Source organism: the organism of the source record quoted next, unplaced genomic scaffold, assembly GCF_019419815.1.
Source record: "Pyrus x bretschneideri cultivar Hongxiangsu unplaced genomic scaffold, Pyrus_bretschneideri_v1 Contig16, whole genome shotgun sequence".
Lineage (NCBI taxonomy): Eukaryota > Viridiplantae > Streptophyta > Magnoliopsida > Rosales > Rosaceae > Pyrus > Pyrus x bretschneideri.
The window spans coordinates 415,154-435,783 of NW_025999457.1; the positions used below are offsets into that span (position 1 = coordinate 415,154).

Sequence of the window (20,630 nt, forward strand, 5' to 3'; positions counted from 1 at the left end):
TTTATACGTTAGTAAGCAAAGTGATAATTAAAAATCTGATGTTTGCAAGAATAAAGTAAGAAACTAATTGTCTTAGATCATCTCCAACTTTTGGGGATAAAGCTTAAAAATTTAAGCCATAACCCATAATTTTTTTTTTTCTCTCCAACCCTTTATGGTTTAAAATTTTAGCTCAAGATTGTTAAATAATATTTTTAGCCTAATTTTTTTTTCCGGTAATTTTTTGGAAATAAAATTTACGTAGATTATCCTAATTTATTTTTATGAATATTATAATATAAAAATATTTCAATTCCGATAAGTAATTAAAAATCAAACAAATACATAAGTATTTACAAAGTTTAGACGTTAGAATTAATTTTGAGCCTCCAAATCTTTTTTTTTACTACTAGATTTGATCTCATTTGATCATAGCCATTAAATTATAGTAAAAAAAAAAAAAGGTTTGAAATAAATCAATTTGGTGGGTTTAGAATAATTTAAGGCAAGCTTATATCCTGAGGAGAATTCAGCCTAAAGATATATTTTATCCTCAGGGCTTATTTTATCCCAATAGTTGGAGATGGTTTGGAGGGGTTCTAAAGCTTATATTTTAAGTTTTATCTCATGGGTTGGAGACGGTCTTAGAGATATAACTTTATGAATTGGAGGAGAATTCTCTCCCCTCCTAATCTCTCTCCCCTTCCCTCCCCTCCTATTTGAACGGTTACGGTTTAGTCACGTTAACATTTTATATTGATTTTTTTATAGTGACAATAAGACAAAAAGTAATATGTGAAAGGAAGGAAAGGAATGAGATGGAAATAGGAGGGGAGAGAATCTACTCCTTATACATCATGATCCTCTGGTAATTCCCTCATATATATTTATTATTTTTATTCTACTTTGCCCAGTTGTAAAAGCGAAAAATTGTTACGGTCCCATGCCATGTACCATACTACCATGCATGTAATATATAGGACTGAAGTAAAAAGATTCTACTCAACTCGTTCATCCTCAATGCGGATATTCAACCTCCTGAGCCAAATGGAGTGAACAATCATATGGAAAACATCGAATCTCTTGGAAGGTCCATTCACCACAAAATGCCTCTGCACCTGCTTCACTCTCCTCTGCATTCTCAAGTACTGACTTTGTGATATTCCCATCAGTATCCTTTTGATGTTTGGTATGTCCTTCACTTGCACTTGCACAGAAAACGACTTCCACTCCAGAACATCGCTGAACGGTGGAACATAGCTGTCCGAAATCAACACCGGAACACACTCTGCGTATATGGCTTCCACCACTCTCGGACTTGCCACTTCGTAACCGCTAGGGCACAAGCAGAACCTGCTCTTCTTCAACATTGATTCATAGGATACACCGTTGGGGAGTTGGTCGTAAACTTGCACGTCTTGATCTTTTTCTTTCCATTCGTTTAGAAGCAGGTACCTTATGTGGCCATGAAGCCGGCCTGCGAAGAAGGAAAGAATCGACCTTCGGGATGGGGAGAGACCACCGAGAAGTCCTTTGGTTTCCCCCGTTCGGAGATGGATTTCTGGAAATGAGACATCTTTTGAAGGGTTGAATCCTTCGGATGTGTTTGCGTTGCATAGCACTCTTATGGAGTTTTGGTATAAATGAGGAACATATGCAGATGTGCTCGGCCCCTGTATGTGTACATAGACAAAATCAATTCATAACTAACTAGTTTGGTACCATTATTTTACATTGTAAGCTAGGGAACGAGACCAACAACATATATCAAGCGAACATCAACCCTAATGTGCAATCTCATCCGTAGATAAAGAGTTAGACACATGTTGGCATAAAAAAAAGGGTTAGACATGAAAAAAAAGGGATAATTAATGTTCCAAAATTTCGTTTAACCTAAAATAAATATATATCATGTTGTACAACTACTATACACAAAAGTTTAAGTTGTCACCAAAAGTGCAAATAATTATCACTAAATTAATCAAGTGATCACTAATATATATTGGACTATATTTTACAAAAATGTAGAGACAATCAAAAAGGGAAAGAAAAAGAAAAAAAAGAAGAAGAGGGAAAGGGTTGGGAGGAACATATAAGATTTGCTGTTACCCAATCATGACAAGAAAGCATAAAGTGATCAGCACCAAGACTTCGATTCCAAAAGGGATGCTTATCCGAAATGACATTGACATAGTCGACGACAGCTCGCCCGATGGGCTGAGTGTCGTGGGAGTCGGCCACGTACAGGTACTGCACCAGCATCACCACGCTGAAGGGAAGAAAATAAACGAGGGCCTGATCTGGATCTCTTGTTCTGTAAATATTCTCCATTTCCATTTCATGAATAAATCTCCCTTCTGTCGAATATATGCTTTTGCATGGACCGTTGTGAAATATCGGTGGCTCTCCTTCTTCGTATACATATATCTTGAAATGCTTTTCCATCTTCAAGTAACTCCTGCAGTGATACAGATATAGTTAGATGACAATAAAACTATTTGTACCATATTTCATCAGCGATCATCTTGCGGATCACTTTTCTAATACACTTCCTCATGAACATTAAAGAAATTTGCACAAACACTCCATGGACTATTAAAGGTGTGCGCAAATGTCCCCAAAATTTGAAGTCTTGCCAATTTACCATACAAACTCCACGTTTAGTGTAAATGTACCATCTCTGTCAATATCCGTAAAAAATTACATCAAAACGGCTATGTGTTGTGCGCGTGAGCACTTTTTTCACGCACCAATTCATTAGCCCCAGACAACTTGTGATAAAAATTTCATTAAACACAGCTTGTCTTTCAAGGACGCATAATATATTGTCCCACCCACGAACTTTAATCAACTACATTTTTATCTTAAGCCATCTATGGGTCTTTTAATTGGCAAAATAGCCTTGAAAAAGACTCAAATGTGTTGCACATGAAAACGTTTGAACTAAATTTTTTAACTAAAAATAATGGAGGTGGAACATTCACTCTAAAACACAAGTTTAACTCATAGATTGAGAACATAATATTACACTTACCACAAATTTGTAGTACTTCTCTAATAGAAATATTACACTTACCACAAATTTGTAGTACTTCTCTAATAGAAATAGGGCCACTAACACATGTTTGTCTCATCTCTATTAGAGAGATGTACAAATATGTGTTAAGAGTATCATTTGTCATATTGACAAGTTTTTAGTTTAGATGGTATATATTTACGCACAACCCTAATAGTCCACATAGTATTTGTGGAAGTTTTACCTAATTATTTATTAGTACCATTACAAAGAGAGGTAGAGATTATATATGGAATAATTATTAAGATTATACGTACCTGTGAAAAGCATTTGCATTCCTGTAAATTGGTCCACGAGGAACATAGTCTGGATCTTCATGGCTAGAAGTTAGATTTCGGACTCGAGCAGCTTCTCTTATGGAAGCCCGGACTCCGGCCAAATTTGCTTCAAGTTTCTCCAACCTGCTATATCTCTTTATTGATGTACCAGTTATTATAGCCGATGTCCCATTAATTTCATCAGATTCTGTACCATTAATCCACACCATCCCTTGTTTTTCTCCCTGCGGTACATTCAATTAGTGCCGTTAGATAAACAGGAAATTCGTGTGAGCTTGAAGAAAGAAATTAATTGCCAGTGGTGGTGGATAGAGCTTTCTCTTCAACCCATTGCATCTCGGGTTTAGAGTTCAGACCCTCTCACTCCTCTTAGTCTAGCTTAGAGTAGTAGTGTCACTTGTAATAAAAAGAAAGACAAAGTACCAAGAAATCTTACGATATTTTGACGAGGGACAACTGTTTCATTTGGTTTTGAGGAAGAAGTGATGTTATGACCTTGTTTAGCGGCTTCAAGAACTTGAGGAGGCCTTGGTGGTGTTGCAGTTGCAGAGAAAGCTGATGAAGAAGAAGAATAGTCTTCAGTCTCCAATACGTTGCCGAATCTCCATGACCACGAAAGCGAACTCGTGACGCCCAAACTGCAAACCAGCACTGATATCACAAAAAATGGCACCACAAAAGCTAGAAGCAAAACTGAATAGGAAGACGACGACAACAAAGAATTTGGCCTCTTGTTGCTGAGAGGAGGTTTCATCTCTAGATTCTAGATCACTCTCTTTCTCTACTCTCTCTCTCTCTCTCTCTCTCTCTCTCTCTCTCTCTCTCTCTCTAAATATATATATATTATATATATATATATTCTTCCACAAGTACTAGTCACAATTTATCACGCTCACTAGGCAGCTAGTAATGTTATGAATAATGCGCATATTTTGCAGATTGATTCATAACTTAAACTGATGGTTATTCCTTGCTGCTCATAAAAGTCATTCTTTGGTAAAGGGTTGTACATATGGAAAAGCTTATATAGATGTATATATACGTGTGTGTAAGGACACGACCCAGGAAAACACTCGACACACACCAGCATAATATGAGGTGTTAGAATCCCCCCACTTGAATGCTGCGTGACCAAGTGCAGTGTTCGCCACCTTCGCCAACTTGAAAATGTGAGGTGCATTTTCGATCACCACCTTCAAATAGTGATAATCCTCACCACTGTATTTATTACCATTGGATGAGTTTGAATTTTGAGATTTACGTACATGTAGAAGGATAATAATAGATTAGGCGAGTTGAGTTACACATAAGGCTTACCCTCCAAACTAGCATAAGACTATCAAAAAGAAACTAGGACCCGAGAATTAGCCATCAACTACAAAATTAGCTACTTCCTTCCCGATCAGAGCGATTAGAGAAGACTAACTCTCTGATAGAATGACCTCCAGTCGCCTATCTTTGAAATTTTATTAATTACGTATATGTATAATCAATTTGATTCATACAATAGAAAAGGATTGGTAATTAGTTTCTAAAGAATATAATCATTACATTGTCAATAATAAGTTGGTGATGCCATGCCAACAATCATAGATATCCAACATTCTTCGTGCATTGCTATATAATCCAAAGCCTTCCATGTTTCTTTCATCAATCATGAAGAACGACACTTTCTAATTGATATAAAAATATTTCTATTTTACGGAGGAGATTCGTTACTCTAGCATTATATGTGAAGATAAATACTCTTAATCACTAGAGCTACAAGACCGAATTCTACTTATCGTTAGTTTTGAATAAAAGGAAATGGAGCTCATTTCCTTATCATCTGGACAACAGATTGGGGAAAGGGTTTGCCGTGTGCAGGAAGGTACTTCCCATCTGCATCCATATAGGAGATTAGAGAGATGGGAGGACCCCCATGCCATCATCTTGTCCAAAGTCAAGAATCGCTTCTTTTCTTACTTGTTAGTACAAACCATCTGACAAAAAAAAAAAGTACAAACCAAAAGGTGCATGACAAGAAAAATGCTCCTCCCTCCCTTTATTTTGAGGGAAGTGATTTCCGCACAACAGAAGATAGAATAAATCAAAGAGGAATCAAGAGACAAAATTAAAGTGAGCACACGGCAATAAGAAGAGAGCTTTGGATTTATGACAGCATGATAGGATAGGGCTTAAACCCATGTTTGGACACACAAACAAAATTGATACCCCCTAATACGAGTCCCTACCTCATACAATAATAGGACTCCACCTCTTACAGAGTTTTGTGTGTCTATGTAATTGATCATGTAAACAACCCTATTCATTTTGCAATTAAAGTATTTGACTGAGGGGAATCCTATAACTCATGCTTGCAATTCTTCACCTTCTTATCTTTCCCACGAATTCAAAATATAAATCGCAACGAGTTACATACAAACTGTGATCCATAAGAAACATAAATGCAAAGCTGTATGAGGGGTTATTGTTGATAATCGACGTTCACCTACAAATCATAACTCATAGACCACTCCCACCAACAGAATGAAATGGAATGTTGGATGCGTCAACCAAAAAGTAAAAGCAATTACCACAAGAAAGCCAAAAAGCTCCAAGATTATAATGATAATATAAACAGGACAAGGATACAGCTCACAAGTAAAAAAAGCCAGGAAGAACTCATCGAACAAAATTTCCTCGGCTTTTCTGTTGTTCTATCAACACTCAATGCCATATAAACACTAACCGCCATTTCTGTGAAAAGCCTCACAAGAGCTAACAATGAAAATATTATGCATATAAGAAATATTAAGATACCCTTATTATCTACAGATATCTGCTTCTCCCTCACCCTTTCAACCTCAGATCTGCAAGGTCAATAACAACTTTTATTAGGTTCAAATTATACAACCACCTACACACATAGTTCGCTAGCAAAAACAAGTAGATGAAATCAAACTAGGAATCCTTATTTCTTAAGGTACACCTCATCTGCAATAACATCTGTTTCTTACATTTGCTTCCACTTGCATAGATTTGGTGAAAAACACAATTGAAAAACAAGCACAAGGTTGCCTACCCCTTGTATATGAATTAACTTGCTTAAAAAATAATTCACTAAAATAATTTTCACACTTGACTAATTCACACTGAAATTTATTTAAATTCAAACCAAAAAAATTAGTGTTCAATGCCTAAAAACATATACTGATTCAAAACACAGTTTTCGGAATTTTCTTTCCTTTTATTTTTGTGTAACTTTAAGGAGGTGCTATATTGGCAGTCTTGTGGGTTTTATGGGCAGGGAGAAACAAGAGGATTTCTGAGGATGTGTCTGGTGATGAAGTAGACTGTTTATAGGATAAGGTTTGTTTTTGGGCTTCCTTGTGGGCATCTGGTGCTTTTGAGCTTAAAGAGTATTCCTTTTCTATTCTTCTACCAGATTGAAGATCAGCTATGTTCTTGTTGTACGTCTTTCAGCATAAGGCTGATTCTGTACTTTCTTGATAGTACTGGTGGACTTCTTGTTCATTTTTGTACTTTTGGCTTTTAATGTTTTAAATAAAACCGTTACTCTGTCAACTCAACACCGCATGGATTCACAAAAGAAATATTCAAGAAAAAAAATCTGACCTGAGGATAGCATTGTCCCTGACTAGATTATTCAATTGCATGGTAACTAGGGACTGCCAAGATCTGAGATTGTGAACATCGTTAGCCTGCAAGGAAAACAAACCATTAGAAAAGTAAAATGCATAATACTACCAAAAAAAAACAGATAATACTATTATTAACAAGAAGCATAACAAATCTAATAATAGTCAAAATTCTATGACGTAGAATTTCACATACAATGTCTTCCTGGCTTTGAACGAGATTCCTTATGTCTTCTCTGATCTTCTGTAAATCTGTATCTTTCTCTCCCAAATCTTTGTCAAATTCTCCGAAAATACTGCCATATTTTGAAGTTGATTCCTCCAGGTATCGCTCCAGAACTGATAAACTGAAATCTAATGAACGAACTTTCTGCATTAAAATTTTAAGAACAGTGTCCCCAGGCATCCTATTAACTTGTTGATGACGAACTTCTTTGACAGGATTAGGCACTTCACTATTCATCATATCATTATTCACATTAGACCCTCCAGCTGCATATTGGGGTTCCGATTCTTTAACAGTATCATGATAAAATTCATCAACCTCAAGGGAGTCCGGGTGGGAGGGTACAGGTTTCTGGTCAACTGTTGCTCCCTCAGAAACAAACGAACTGCTTTCAACAGAAATCAAATCCTCAAGCATTCGCTCAACAGCATCGACTCCATAAAGTTCAATAATACTAAGCGTGCAGTAGAATTCTGAACCATAATGGCTCAAAAGTTTCAACTTTATATATCTCACCCACTTGGGTTGCTGAAGTACAAACCTTTGTACAAGTTTATTATTTGCAGCAGTAACATTCCCGAGAAAGACCCATTCATTTGTTGGATAAGTCAAACTGCCGAGCACCACAAAATCTTTTAAATTAGACGAATAGTGCTCAAGATTAGCTATTTCAATTGTATCTACCAAGGTTTCTTCAGAAAGCTCTATATCGACAAACTTTTCTTCTGCAGAACATGGATTGCGAAGGTACTTGTCTTTGTCTTTGCCTAAGATATTAGAGGCACCCTTAGCTTCCTTGTTGAAAGCCAAGACCTTGGCTCCCTTTGCAGCTGATGCATAATTGTACTCTGCACCACCAGGCTCCACTCTATGTTTTATGCCTCCAGCCTGACCATTTCCAGATTTACTTTTGGAACTAAATGTTTTGCTCTTGAATTCATCAAGACCAAGAGGCACAGCACGAGGCAACCGACCATTCTTTGGAGCATCATTTTCAAGTTTTACACCTGAACCAGCGGTCACCACCTCAGGTTGCTCATCCACAGCTGAGTCATGAAAGATACTTCCTTCAGCTAAATCTTGCTGTCTACTTCCTTCAGCGGAGGCATGCTGTTTACTTCCTTCAATTGCAAAGAACTCACCATTTAAACCACCAGTTTCAACCCCATTTGTGCACTCACCTCCAGAAGAGTAGCCCAAATCAGTTTCTTTTTGTATACCATAGTGTTCATCATGATCCAGCTTAGCTTCGTCCCAAGTTGATATACCAACTGGGGATACAGTGGATCCATCTACATAAACAGAAAAATAGGGAAAAAAAAACTCATAAGCATGCATGACCATATATAATATCAAAAGTACAAATAAAAACAAAAAGAAGTAAGATCAATACAAGGCCATAAGAATCACTCTCTTATTTTAATCTATAGCACTGCCAATGACACAAAATAATGTTCTGGTTTTGTCTCTATAAAATCAACATGGCATTCAGCTGTGTCTTAAATTAAAAAAAAACTGCAGGCAATAATTCTTCAATGAACTCACTTGTTCACAAAGGGAGGTAAAAGATAGTCCATTTATGATTTTATCAGAGAGATTTTCAGCTAAAATGTCGCTAAGAATATTTCAAAGCTTGCTAACACTGCAAGCCATCTTAATCTCAGGAATATTCATGCAATTGCAATCTGCAGAAACCTTCCACAACATTTCCTTTAGCGCAAAAATACTGATGTTAAGGGGAAATGGGGTTTCAAACCCAAGACTTCTTTGTCTTTATGGAAGAGCAAACGAGCTTGGTGACAATACCTTTGATTAAAATAACCATGTGTATTACCTATTTGATCAGAACAAAAAGAGACTTGCAACTGATATTTGGAAAAATTGAAAGTTCCAACCTTGTGCAACATAAAGACATTTTATTTTTAAACCCATTCTTCCTCACTCTTTCCCAAATGCAAAACTATTACGGAGATCTATCATTTGGCAATTAACAACATACCACTTCTGCACATAATTTTGAACCCATAGAACCTCTACTAAGTTGACGGAGTCTATTAAAGAGTTCCTAAGCAACACTGTATTTGCACACTATATTCAACAAAAATCAGTTTTTTCAACGGCTTTTTTCAAGACGTGCCTTAAAATTTTAAGCAAAGAAACACCAGAAACTGAAACAGTATTCTCAGTCAATCACAACCAAGATCATAGCTAACCAATTGAACAACAGAAGCAGAATGTAGCACACAACACCACAACATATAAATTACTATGCTGAATCGTTGACCCAAACAAAGGAAAATAGAAAAGAAAGATTGATATGTTCTGTAACAACGAGCTAATTTTCAGGTAAACAAGATTAAGTGAGGCCATAGATTCTGAATTATTCCGAGCATCAGAAGAGGTATTGCAACCCAACAAAAAATGTTGATCCAACACATTAGCACTCGAGAAATCATTTCAAACACTCCGTAACAGGTTCTAAGGGGAGCCTACAGAGGAACCTTATAATATTCAGTAAAGAGGTTACCTTTGTATCCATGTCCACGACTGAACCATAAGCTGAAAAGGAAGACAAGCCCCCAGAGGACGAAAACTAAAGACAGAGACACCTTATACAAGCGGCTCCTTCCACTGATCCCTAAAGCTCTTCTGTTCAGAAGAGCTCTACGTGATCTCTGCATCGCATAAAAAGCCAGAGATAAGAGTACACCCTGCATAAAAGAAAAACAAAATTTGATTAATCTTCTACTCTCCAAAGTAACAAGGAAATGAAAGAACATACATTTCACCACAAGAGGAAACAAAGAATAGGTTACGATGCTTTAAATGGATTTTAAGTCAATGAAGCAATCACAAAACAATAACTTGCAGATTCAGCTACATGTTTCTACATTTTCTAGCGAATTGAAAATACTTAGAATGCAAATGGTGTTTAGATTGAAAACGAAGATAAATGCCTTCACAGTTAAGATAAAATCTTAAATGGTAAAATTCCAATAAAAACAGAGAGAAAAAAATGATACAAGTCACACCCAGTTGAGAGAATGGAAAAGGGTAATCTCCAAAAGAGAAAAATTCACCTTAGCAGCCAAGCAAAACTCCCTTTTAATCCTAAAGGAAACAGTGTGCCACCAAGGCTCTGTTTTACAAAAGCTGCTGGAGAAATGAGTAAAACTGACAAAACCCATTTAGCTAAATTAAAGGGCAGGCCAAAGCAAACGCTTTTCCATGGATGCCAGCCTGGTTCTGCCCATCAAATTTCAAAAAAAAAAATTCTTTCTTTTTATAATTAATAAAAATCCAATTATTTATGCGACCAAGTAATTCCTTGAAAAAGAAAAATCCAAAATGCATACACACACATTTAGATACATGTATGCAGATCTTAGTCCAATAATTCCAGCTTCAATTGGGTAGGTAACCAAAGATCGGATCCAAATTCAAATTTATTCAAGAAAATATTATAAATATACAAATAAAAAGCAAGAAAGAACTAGAGAATCACATGCAGATGCAGACCTTCTGGGTTGGTGGAAGCAGTCGGCAATCGTATCGAGATGATCAACAAAATTAACAAGAAAACAAAACACAAAATGAGGGAAAGTGGGGGAATTTTGGAGATTAGCGAAAGCAAGTCAGGAATTGAAGTTCCAAGTCATCGTGCAAGAAGCAGAAGAGCGCAAACAGAGCGTTGATACGGCGTAGTTTCAGGAGATTGTCGTCAGCGCTTTTGCCTTTGCGTTGAGGAACGTTAAACGTCGTCACCCTTTTTATATACTTCATCGTCCTCATATCACTGTGCGCGTTGTCTGTCTCTTCCTCTCGTAACTGTTTTGCTTTCGATTTGATTTGGCCGAATAGTTGCTTCTTCGTAAAACAATTTTTAAGTTTTACCCTCTCTCTCTCTCGTCTTTCTCTCTCTAAACAGCTGTCTCTTGGATTTTCTATGTTGTTTGAAATCGAACTGTCCTTCTCCCCCTCTAATTTTTTAGTTTGTTTTTCTACCAATTTTTTGAATGATACGTTGAAATCATCACACAATTACAAATCTAAACGTTATAATATGAGTGCATCATATTAATAATAAGTTACAATATTATGTTTTATAACATAATAAATTGATAATATCATATGACAGTATGACTCACATTAAAAAAACTTCTCAACTACTTATTTTTAAATTACAGTTTAACACATATTCATATATAACTCATTAATATAACCCTTTATTTTTTTTTGGTAAATTGTGATTTGTTTTGCAGGGAGTAATGAGGCATATAACAATTTTTTTTTTTTTTGGATAAAATGAGGCACATAGTTACTTAGTACTACTAATATTTTCTTCATTTATAAGTTAGAGATCTTAGATTCGATTCTTGTCAAAGGTGAATTTGAATCGCATTATTACTAACTCATTATAAGGTTAAGTCCATCTTCTCTCTTAATGTAGGTAATATCGTTGGTTTCTAAAAATGCATATATATATATATATATATTAAGCTTAAAAGTAAGTTCGGATGGGATGTTGAGATTTTGGGTTGGTTTTCTGAACTTGGAGAAGAGAAGTAGAGGGAAGTTGCGTCCCTGTGTCCAAACAGCAACTATTTGGGATTTGTGGGAATTTTGAGGACTTGAGATGAGGAAATCTACGAGAGATTTTTCAGTATGATCATTACATGAGGTGATACATCATGTATTATTATATAAATATGGAGATATGTGTGTTTAAAAGTTAATAACTTAAAAAGTAAAATTTTTCATCATTTACATAAAAATACGTGTTGTATCATCTGTATTCATTTCGCAATTAAAAATTTCTCGAAATCTAGAGGTTTCAATCCCTATTTTTATTGTAAGTCATCATAAAAATAAAATAACAAAAAAGAAACATGTTATTTTCTCTTACAAATTTACGACGGTGAACCAAAAGCAAAACATAGAGAAAAGAACAGAAAAATGAATAAAAAAGAATGAGAAGGAATTGTTGAGTTACCGCTTTTTGTAATTAAATGGAGCCTTCACCCGTACTACTACCAATTCTGTTTCTGCACCGTATGAAAAAAATTGCAGACTTTCAATGCCACATTGGGCAGGAGGATACTATTTGTATTTGTATTTGTATTAGTGGGGATATAATATATAAAACTGACAAAGAGATATTAATTATATGTTTAGTAACTCCACTAATAGCCCCAAAGGATTTTAATTATAAAGTTACCATTTCTACATTTTCCTTCTTTTTTTTTTATTTTTTGTTAAGCTAGATTTTGTTTTTGCATCTATAACGATAAGCTCAAAATTCAACAATTGGAATTCGTTTTTTCTGTAACAAAAAATGATCATCAAATAAATAAATTACTTGAAAATGACGGATGTAATTAAAAGAAAATGTATACAAAAGAAAAATGTTAGTGAATCATTTTCTCAAAAGATATGAATTAGACGTTTTTTTGGTATTTTATAAATATAGAAATAGAAAAACCAACCTTCCTTAAAGATAATAAACTAATTGAAAAGCTTCCATGCTAGTTAAAATGATTGGATTCGTGCTTTATGAATTGCAGATTACTTTCCAATTACATGGTTCCAAATGTCAAATTAATTGGTGAGCTGTAACCGCACAGGTCATTGCCAACGCCAAAATCTAGTTAGTACGTGGCACGTGGCAGAGCCAGTACTTTTCTTACACGTATGCTGCATTGACAACATGAGCTGGCCCTCCTGCCTTCACTCCTAAGTCTCAAGTCTCAACGAAACTAAACTACTGCCGTGTTAGTTGGTTTTTTTTTTTTTTTGGTTGCAAGTGCCGACGTTTGATTGGAAAATAAAATAAAACAAGTGCCGACATGTCACGAGGAGTTCATTTGTCATGACTACCTACTTGTAAATTAGTGATCTCAGCTTTATTGCACTGAAAATGTTTCGACTCATTTTAAATTTGAGCTTCCTTCGTATTGCTTGCCACGTTTCAATGGATGTCCACGTTATTTTGCATTATCTTTGCTCGTGACAGTCTTCATAGTCGGGGTCGATGAGAGTGAGTGGCGTATAAATTATATCCGCGATTGTATGATTCATTTAAAAATATTTTTGAAACATAGAAAGTTTTTTTAAACTTATTATATTAACATCTTACAAATTGTTGAATAAACTTTACATACTTAATACATTTTATATTTGCTTAAAACAATAAAAATGCTCTGCTCGTTGGCGATGTCTGGAATGAGACCAATTATAACCTTATTTCTCACCTCATGGAGATCTGAATTGCTACTTGTAGCAAACTTGGGTATAAACAACTCGACTAACTAACTATTTGCAAAGTGAATGGTATGTTAATCAACTCGATGACTGTCGAGTTAATGAAATACTACGACATATTTGATGAAACCCAAGGTTCCGAGCTAAATACGAGGACTTTCACAGTGAAACATAATGGAAGGTCCTCATATTTATCCACTTTATGTTTGCAGGGTATTTTTGAAGCATAGATTGTGTGTATTTATGAATATGTTAATGATGTACTAATAGGATTTTTACTGTCTACACAAATAGGGTTAAAATTACATAAAATACTTGCATGAGTACAAGGATATTGTAGTATAGATGCTCATGCAAGGTCATTTTCCACAATGACTATTTTAATAATTTACTTAAAAACAATTCCTAATTAACTACTTAAAACTGAAAATTGAGAAATGAGTTTTTGAATTTGGGTAATATTAAAAACGAATTTTAATTGAAAACAAATATTAAATTTTCCCAAAACTAATACCATGAAAGAAAAGAGTTTTAAATACCAATTTATAAAAGCACTAGGGTTCCACCATCACCTAGCAATCCTATATATTTTTACCAATTACTTATGATCTACACATGCCAATTTGAAGGTTAGGTTTTCCTAATATATATTATACTTGGAACCTCCAACATATAACGTATATCTAACATGCAATCCGTCAGGACATTCGGATCAAATATGAACATGAGAGACTCGTTCTGTTTTATGAAAATCCTTTGAAAAATCATGCAATCCTTAAGACGTGGTGTTCATCTTAAGTAAAATTACAATTATTAACCACAAGAAGCCAGCGTCAATTTCAAGGAATTTTCTGACCAAAATTGCATCAATTTACTTTTATAAAGATCCTAATGATGATCAAGCATTAAGACAATTAGATAATTTAAAACGGTGATCAATAATTCAAAGCATGCATGCAATCAATCATAAACAATTAAATAAAAATTACATATTCATGCTAAGGCTCAATATTTCACCCTAGCAAAATGGATTAGCTACGCATATTCATAATTAAAATAATATAAAATATTATTATGAAAAAACAAGAATGAAAACACCTTAAAGTAAAACTCTGAAAATCTTCAAGAACCCTAGCCAATTTATCTATCTTCAAAGTCGCATAAAAGAGAAGGTAGAAAAACTAGGGCCAGCCAAAACCTTAAATCCCATCCAAACCATCGCACAATCCCTAAAAATTAGTCTTTTGTTCCAACTAGGAAACCAAATAATAATAAAATATCTTAGAAAATAAATTCCTAATTAAACTAGAAGAATCTGCCAGGTAATTGTCCAGCCACATTTAACCTAAAATATCATCCAAACCCGGCCCATAATAGCTCATTTCAAAGATTGGAACGTTTTAAACATATCTCTAGAAGGCCATGAACCCATCAGATGTCATTTTGGGCTCCAAAAAAACAATTCAAGCCCAAAACGTCACTTTTCTAGCATCACGCACTGCACCTTTATTCTATTGTCAGAAAATCACATTGGTAGAAAAATTCCAAATTTTGACATGATCAAGCCAAGTAACTCACGAACGTCCTCCAACTAGAATTACTCCAACATTCATCAATTTGATCATGTTTTGCTCTAGAGAAAGTTGAAAGTCCTTCCAAAATAGGGGGCAAGCTCTAATTTTTTAATTATTTAGGTTGGGGTCAGTTCGGCCGGTTGGTCGATTTTGTTTCCAACTCTATCTCAATTCTCAATACCGAAGTCGCCCCCCTAAGACTTTGATCAGATAGAGGAACCAAAATGGCTTCTCAGAAAGAGGTCAAAACTCCTCCTTTTTCTTCTTCTTCTTCTTATTCTTCTTATGTTTTTTCCATATGGTTTGAATAGGGGGCAAGCTCCTAATTTTATCTCCTGAATTCCAGACCGCTGCCGAATTGGGATAGAGTGATGATAAATTGAGGGATTCCTGAATCGGGAGGCAACGTGTGTGTACGTATGTATTTCAATTTTATTTAAATTATTAATTTACCTCAAGTTTAAGAGCATTGCCTTTGTCAGATAATCTTGTATGTATTGCAACAGTTACCATCTAGTACAGAGTAGATTCTGAACACTAAAGGCCCTGAAGGGATTGTAGATCATTTGTTTGTGAGCATGAACTCGAGGTTCCGAGTTCGATGCTCCCTCCCTCAGTAAATTAGAGTAGATTCTGAACCATGAAAAAGTAATAACGAGGCCGTAATGCTACTGAAATTCATTTCTTATGTGTTTGAGCAGATGATGAAAAAGCATAAGACATTTATGATTATGTGTGTTTTAAGTTTTTCAATTTAGTCGTCGTAGATTTGTCATTCATCATGAGCATCCCCACACGCATAAACCTTATTGTACCAAGTGATGTCAATTGATAAATAGAAGAAGAAAATAAACAGTGCTATTGTTTTGATTTAATTATTTGGTGTTTTCTTCTAACCCTAAGCAGAGTGGTTTCATCTTTTCGAAATGGAGGATCAGAATCAGATAGACGGAAACAAAGAAAGCAAGAAACGTGCTTCATCAGGCTCTCTTTTACAGCAGAATCAATGGTCACTGCTTGATTCTGACCTCCCAACAGATCCTATGGACGTAGACAGAGAAACCAAAAAACGTGCTTCATCGGACTCCTCCTTACAGTGGAGCCAATGGCAACTGCTCGATTCAATTCTCCCAACTGGCGGTTTTGCTCATTCTTTTGGTCTTGAGGCTGCAATCCAAGCTCGCATAGTCTCCGGTCCTGAAGATCTCCAAACTTTCATAATACATCTGTTGGAGAATACTGGAAGCTTACTGCTTCCTTTTGTGTATTCTGCAACAGTATCACCTGATTCAGAGACCAGGCGTAGACTCGACAAAATCTTGGATGCAATGCTGACTAATGAAGTGAGTAGAAAGGCATCAATTGCACAAGGGTCGGCACTGATGAGGGTGGCTGCATCTGTGTATTCGGAAATACCGTCTCTTAAATCTATGAGGGAAGCTTGTTTGAGTACTGGTGTTGTTTCTTTTCACCATGCTCCTCTGTTTGGGGTTATATGCGGACTGCTTGGGTTGGATAGCACTACTTCTCAAAGGGCTTACATGTTCATTACAATGAGAGATGTTATTTCTGCGGCGACGAGGCTCAATTTGGTAGGACCCCTTGGTGCGGCGGTACTGCAGCATCAGATTGGTCCAGTTGCCGAAGCTATACTGAATCAATGGAAGGACCGTCCTGTTGGGGAAGCATGCCAAACTGTTGCTTTGCTTGATATCGTGCAGGGATGTCATGGCTACTTGTTTTCTAGATTGTTCTGTTCTTGAAGGCCTAAATAAGTGCATCAACTGGTGGTCTGCTTGAACTTTTTAAATCAAGATGCAAGAGTACTGCCAAAAATCGTTGACATCAAATTTCAGTCAGCATAAACTTGCTAACTTGTGCAGATTAGGCCCATTATATTGGAATTGGAATGAAAGCACTTATTGGATCACTTTCAAACAACTTGCACTCCCCTCCACCATTGACTTCTTAACCACCGTTATACAAGTTGTAACTTGTTCACCTTGATGGTGCCGCAGCTTGTCTCCATGACTCGCCACGATCAACTCTTCAATTGCATAGAAAAAACTCATAAGATTCTTCTGCTTTCTCTCTGATAGAGAGATCAAGAATATTCGGTTTGCCTGTCTTTTGTGTGTGTGTAGAGTGAGTGAGGGAAGAGGAGTAATCTTCGTTTGTTCTCCTTTTGATTTCCAATATGTGTACAATCACTGAATCATGGAACTTATTATGTTTCTATGCATACGTTTTCCTAACACTACCAAATTACTGATGGCTAAGAGCCTAAGACTCATATTCCCACTGAAATGAGGATTTTGTGCCGATTGATATGCTACATGGCCGGCAACAAACGAGGTGCCCTCAAGGAATAAATGCTGATCCCGTCTCCTCGTCAACTTTCCAGAATCCTCCTCTTGTTGAATTTGAGTTTCGGCATTGCTGTCAGCGCCATGGATTGATTGCTGTAACTGCCTCTGTAGCCTCCACACTTTGCACTTATTCGAGTTCCTGAAACAGTAATTGCAAATCAATTTATTGAAGCACATCTCCTATCGCGGTCGGGAATCACAATCAGAATGGAGTACAACACTTTAACATTTGAAGTCAAATTCATATTGTACCTGGAAAAAGCATACAGCCGAGGACTCCAAATGAAATTGTACCAAGCAAAACCCCAGTTCAGAATAGTGTGTTTGTTTGTGGTGTAAGATCTGCAACCATCTCATCTTTGGACATCTCGAACCTGAAAAAGATACCAACATCAGTTAAGAATATGCAGCTGTAATAGGAAAGATTCAAGCAAGCTGACTCGAGAACAAACCCAACTTACAGAAAATAGGGAAGATCCTTGCAAGACTCGATTTCCGGCACTCCATTTTTGAGACTGCAGAGACCAACAGCAGTAATTTCCTTTCTCAAGGGAAGAATCTTGTCTTGGTCGAGCACACCACCCTTCAAAACCGCAAACAAAATGCGTCATTATTATCCCACATTTCGAATAAAAATGACAAGTTAAGAGATGAAATAGTACTCACTGGGTATTGATTGCCAAAAAGTGCCAGTAGGGATGAGTAGGGGGAAGCAATGACAGGATACAAATGTTGATAAACTGCAGTGAGAGGTAAGGGAAGGGATGGGTTGATCCATCCACATTCACAACAACAGAACCCGAACTCGGCTTTCCGCCACCACTTTCAACAAGAACGAAAGGAACCTACACATATGGTAAAATTAACCAAGTTAACGATTTTTCTGACCAACTCAACAGAATATGGCTCTATAAAGTAACTTGAGACGGATTGTGGCTCTGTCAAAGACCTCAAAAATGCAATGGAATAATCTTTCAAAGACCTCAAAAATGCAATGGAATAATCTTTCAAGTCAGGGCGCACTACGAAAAGGTCCTACCATTCATCACCCCGCAATCCCAAAATCCTATCCAATTCGCGAAACATACCCTTCACAAAATTAATTCAGCTTCACATCCAAACAAACCAAAAGAAATTAAATTAAGAATAAAATAAAACAAAACCGCAATGCTCCGTTTTAGTGGTCTGAAAGACGACGGCTCTGTTTAATGTTCCTCGGGAGACTAGGGAGATGAGGTCGGGCGATGTAAAATGGCGAAGTGTATGTATGTAGAAAGAGTTGCTTTTCAACTGATTTGAACTATCATTCATTACAATACTTATACATAATAATATCAAAACTTTACACCTATACTATATGAGGAGAAAAGCTTTACACCGATGCCACATGCAGCAACAGCACATATGCAGCAATATTAAATCTTCTCTCTGCTGTCCAGGAGCAACAGCTCAGCAGCCACATGCAATCTTCCTTTCCAGAAGTTAATGTCCTCTCTTTAAGGAAACGATGACTACAGATGGAATGATGGCAGTGTGCATGTGGAGCATCAGCACATGGAGGGAATGAATAATTAATACAAGGATTTCAACACTCCCCCTCAAGTTGGAGCATGAATGTTTTGAATGCCCAACTTGCTGAGAAGAGAATGGAACGATGCCTTTCCTAGTGCTTTTGTAAATATGTCGGCCAACTGATGTTTTGAAGGTGTAAACCTTGTTGCAATCATTCCTGAATGTAACTTTTCTCGGACCAAGTGGCAATCTAATTCGATATGTTTAGTTCGCTCGTGGAAAACCGGATTAGCTGCAATGTGTAGCGCTGCCTTATTGTCACAGTAAACATGAGCTGGAGCTGCATGGGAGACCTGCAGATCTTGTAACAGATAACGAAGCCACGTAAGTTCACAAGTGATTGCAGCCATTGATCTATATTCTGCCTCCGCAGACGATCGTGAAACCGTATGTTGCTTTTTAGTCTTCCAGGAGATAAGTGATTTCCCCAAAAACACACAATAACCTGTCACAGACCTTCTAGTCGTTAGACATGATGCCCATGAAGCATCACAGTAACCACTCAATTGTAAAGCATCTGTAGATGGAAAAAATAGACCTTGTCCTGGAGTCCCTTTGAGATATTTCAAGACTCGCATAGCAGCTTCAAGATGAGGCTTGCGTGGTTGGTTCATGAACTGGCTAAGATTTTGGACAGAAAATGTGATATCTGGCCTCGTTATGGTGAGGTAAATGAGTCGTCCCACGATCCTTCTATATCTGGTTGGATCCTTTAATAATTCACCATCCGTTGGCCTTAACTTCAAGTCTTGTTCCATGGGAAAATCCACTGGACATGCCCCTAATAGTCCAACATCGTCTAGTATGTCCAAAACATATTTCCTTTGTGAGATAGAAATGCCTTGCTGTGAACGAGCCACTTCAATCCCAAGAAAATATTTGAGAGGTCCGAGCTCCTTAATACGAAACTGATGATGAAGAAATTGTTTTAAGCGTTGAATGGCCTCATGGTTGTTCCCTGTAATGATCATGTCATCAACATAGATAAGAACCACTGTAATGGAATGCACAGTAGTGCAGGTGAACAATGAATAGTCTGCAGTTGATTGTTTGAATCCCACGAGTTGAATAGCTTGAGAAAACTTTGAAAACCATTGACGGGAAGCCTGCTTCAAGCCATAGAGGGATTTATGGAGTCGACAAACCAAGTTCTCCCCCTGTCGACGAAGTCCAGGAGGTGGAGACATGAAAACTTCTTCGTCCAAATCACCATGGAGAAAAGCATTCTGGACATCGAGCTGATGGAGAGGCCATTGGCGTTGAGCAGCCACGGCCAATAAACAACGAACAGTGGTAAGTTTGGCCACGGGTGCAAATGTTTCAGAATAGTCCAGGCCTTCAATTTGTGTGTAACCTTTAGCAACCAAACGCGCTTTATAGCGCTCGATGGAGCCATCAGAGCGATGTTTGATCTTGTAAACCCACTTGCTGCCGATAGCACGTTTTCCAGGAGGCAGGGAAGTGAGTGTCCAAGTATGGTTCAGTTCAAGTGCAGCAAGTTCAGACTGCATGGCAGCTTGCCAATTAGGATCAAGGTTGGCCTGAGAAAAAGAAGTAGGTTCGATGCTACGAGTGATATTATTGATAAACACTTGATGAGTTGGTGATAAATGCGAAGGTGAGAGATAATGAGAGAGGGGATAGCGAGTACCTG

At 36.9% G+C, this 20,630-nt stretch overlaps 3 protein-coding genes across 12 annotated transcripts; 1 reads left to right on the forward strand and 2 right to left on the reverse strand.

The window, feature by feature from the left end:
* Positions 1–843: 843 nt before the first annotated feature.
* LOC103939874 (probable glycosyltransferase At5g03795) lies at positions 844–5,782 on the reverse strand. The gene is made up of 4 exons (XM_048580733.1): positions 3,770–5,782; positions 3,313–3,557; positions 2,089–2,437; positions 844–1,652 (listed from the first exon to the last, which is right to left on the reverse strand). The coding sequence occupies exons 1-4, from the start codon at positions 4,085–4,087 to the stop codon at positions 978–980; spliced, it is 1,587 nt and encodes a 528-aa protein (XP_048436690.1). The 5' UTR covers positions 4,088–5,782; the 3' UTR covers positions 844–977.
* Positions 5,783–5,915: 133 nt separating this feature from the next.
* On the reverse strand, positions 5,916–10,892 carry LOC125475686 (SUN domain-containing protein 4-like). Of its 3 annotated transcripts, none has more exons than XM_048580731.1 (5): positions 10,720–10,892; positions 9,728–9,911; positions 7,171–8,492; positions 6,952–7,037; positions 5,916–6,185 (listed from the first exon to the last, which is right to left on the reverse strand). In XM_048580731.1, the coding sequence occupies exons 2-5, from the start codon at positions 9,879–9,881 to the stop codon at positions 5,936–5,938; spliced, it is 1,812 nt and encodes a 603-aa protein (XP_048436688.1). In that variant the 5' UTR covers positions 9,882–9,911; positions 10,720–10,892; the 3' UTR covers positions 5,916–5,935. The 3 variants fall into 3 exon arrangements, with proteins under 3 accessions (XP_048436688.1, XP_048436689.1, XP_048436687.1); XM_048580732.1 differs by having other exon boundaries at positions 10,706–10,892; XM_048580730.1 differs by lacking the exon at positions 10,720–10,892 and adding an exon at positions 10,281–10,654.
* A 4,231-nt stretch (positions 10,893–15,123) lies between these two features.
* Positions 15,124–17,292, forward strand: LOC125475687 (urease accessory protein F). Of its 8 annotated transcripts, none has more exons than XM_048580740.1 (3): positions 15,124–15,277; positions 15,382–15,452; positions 15,939–17,292. In XM_048580740.1, exon 3 carries the CDS (start codon positions 15,962–15,964, stop codon positions 16,796–16,798), a length of 837 nt encoding a protein of 278 aa, XP_048436697.1. In that variant the 5' UTR covers positions 15,124–15,277; positions 15,382–15,452; positions 15,939–15,961; the 3' UTR covers positions 16,799–17,292. The 8 variants fall into 8 exon arrangements, with proteins under 8 accessions (XP_048436697.1, XP_048436692.1, XP_048436698.1 ...); XM_048580735.1 differs by having other exon boundaries at positions 15,942–17,292; XM_048580741.1 differs by having other exon boundaries at positions 15,382–15,448.
* Positions 17,293–20,630: the final 3,338 nt, after the last annotated feature.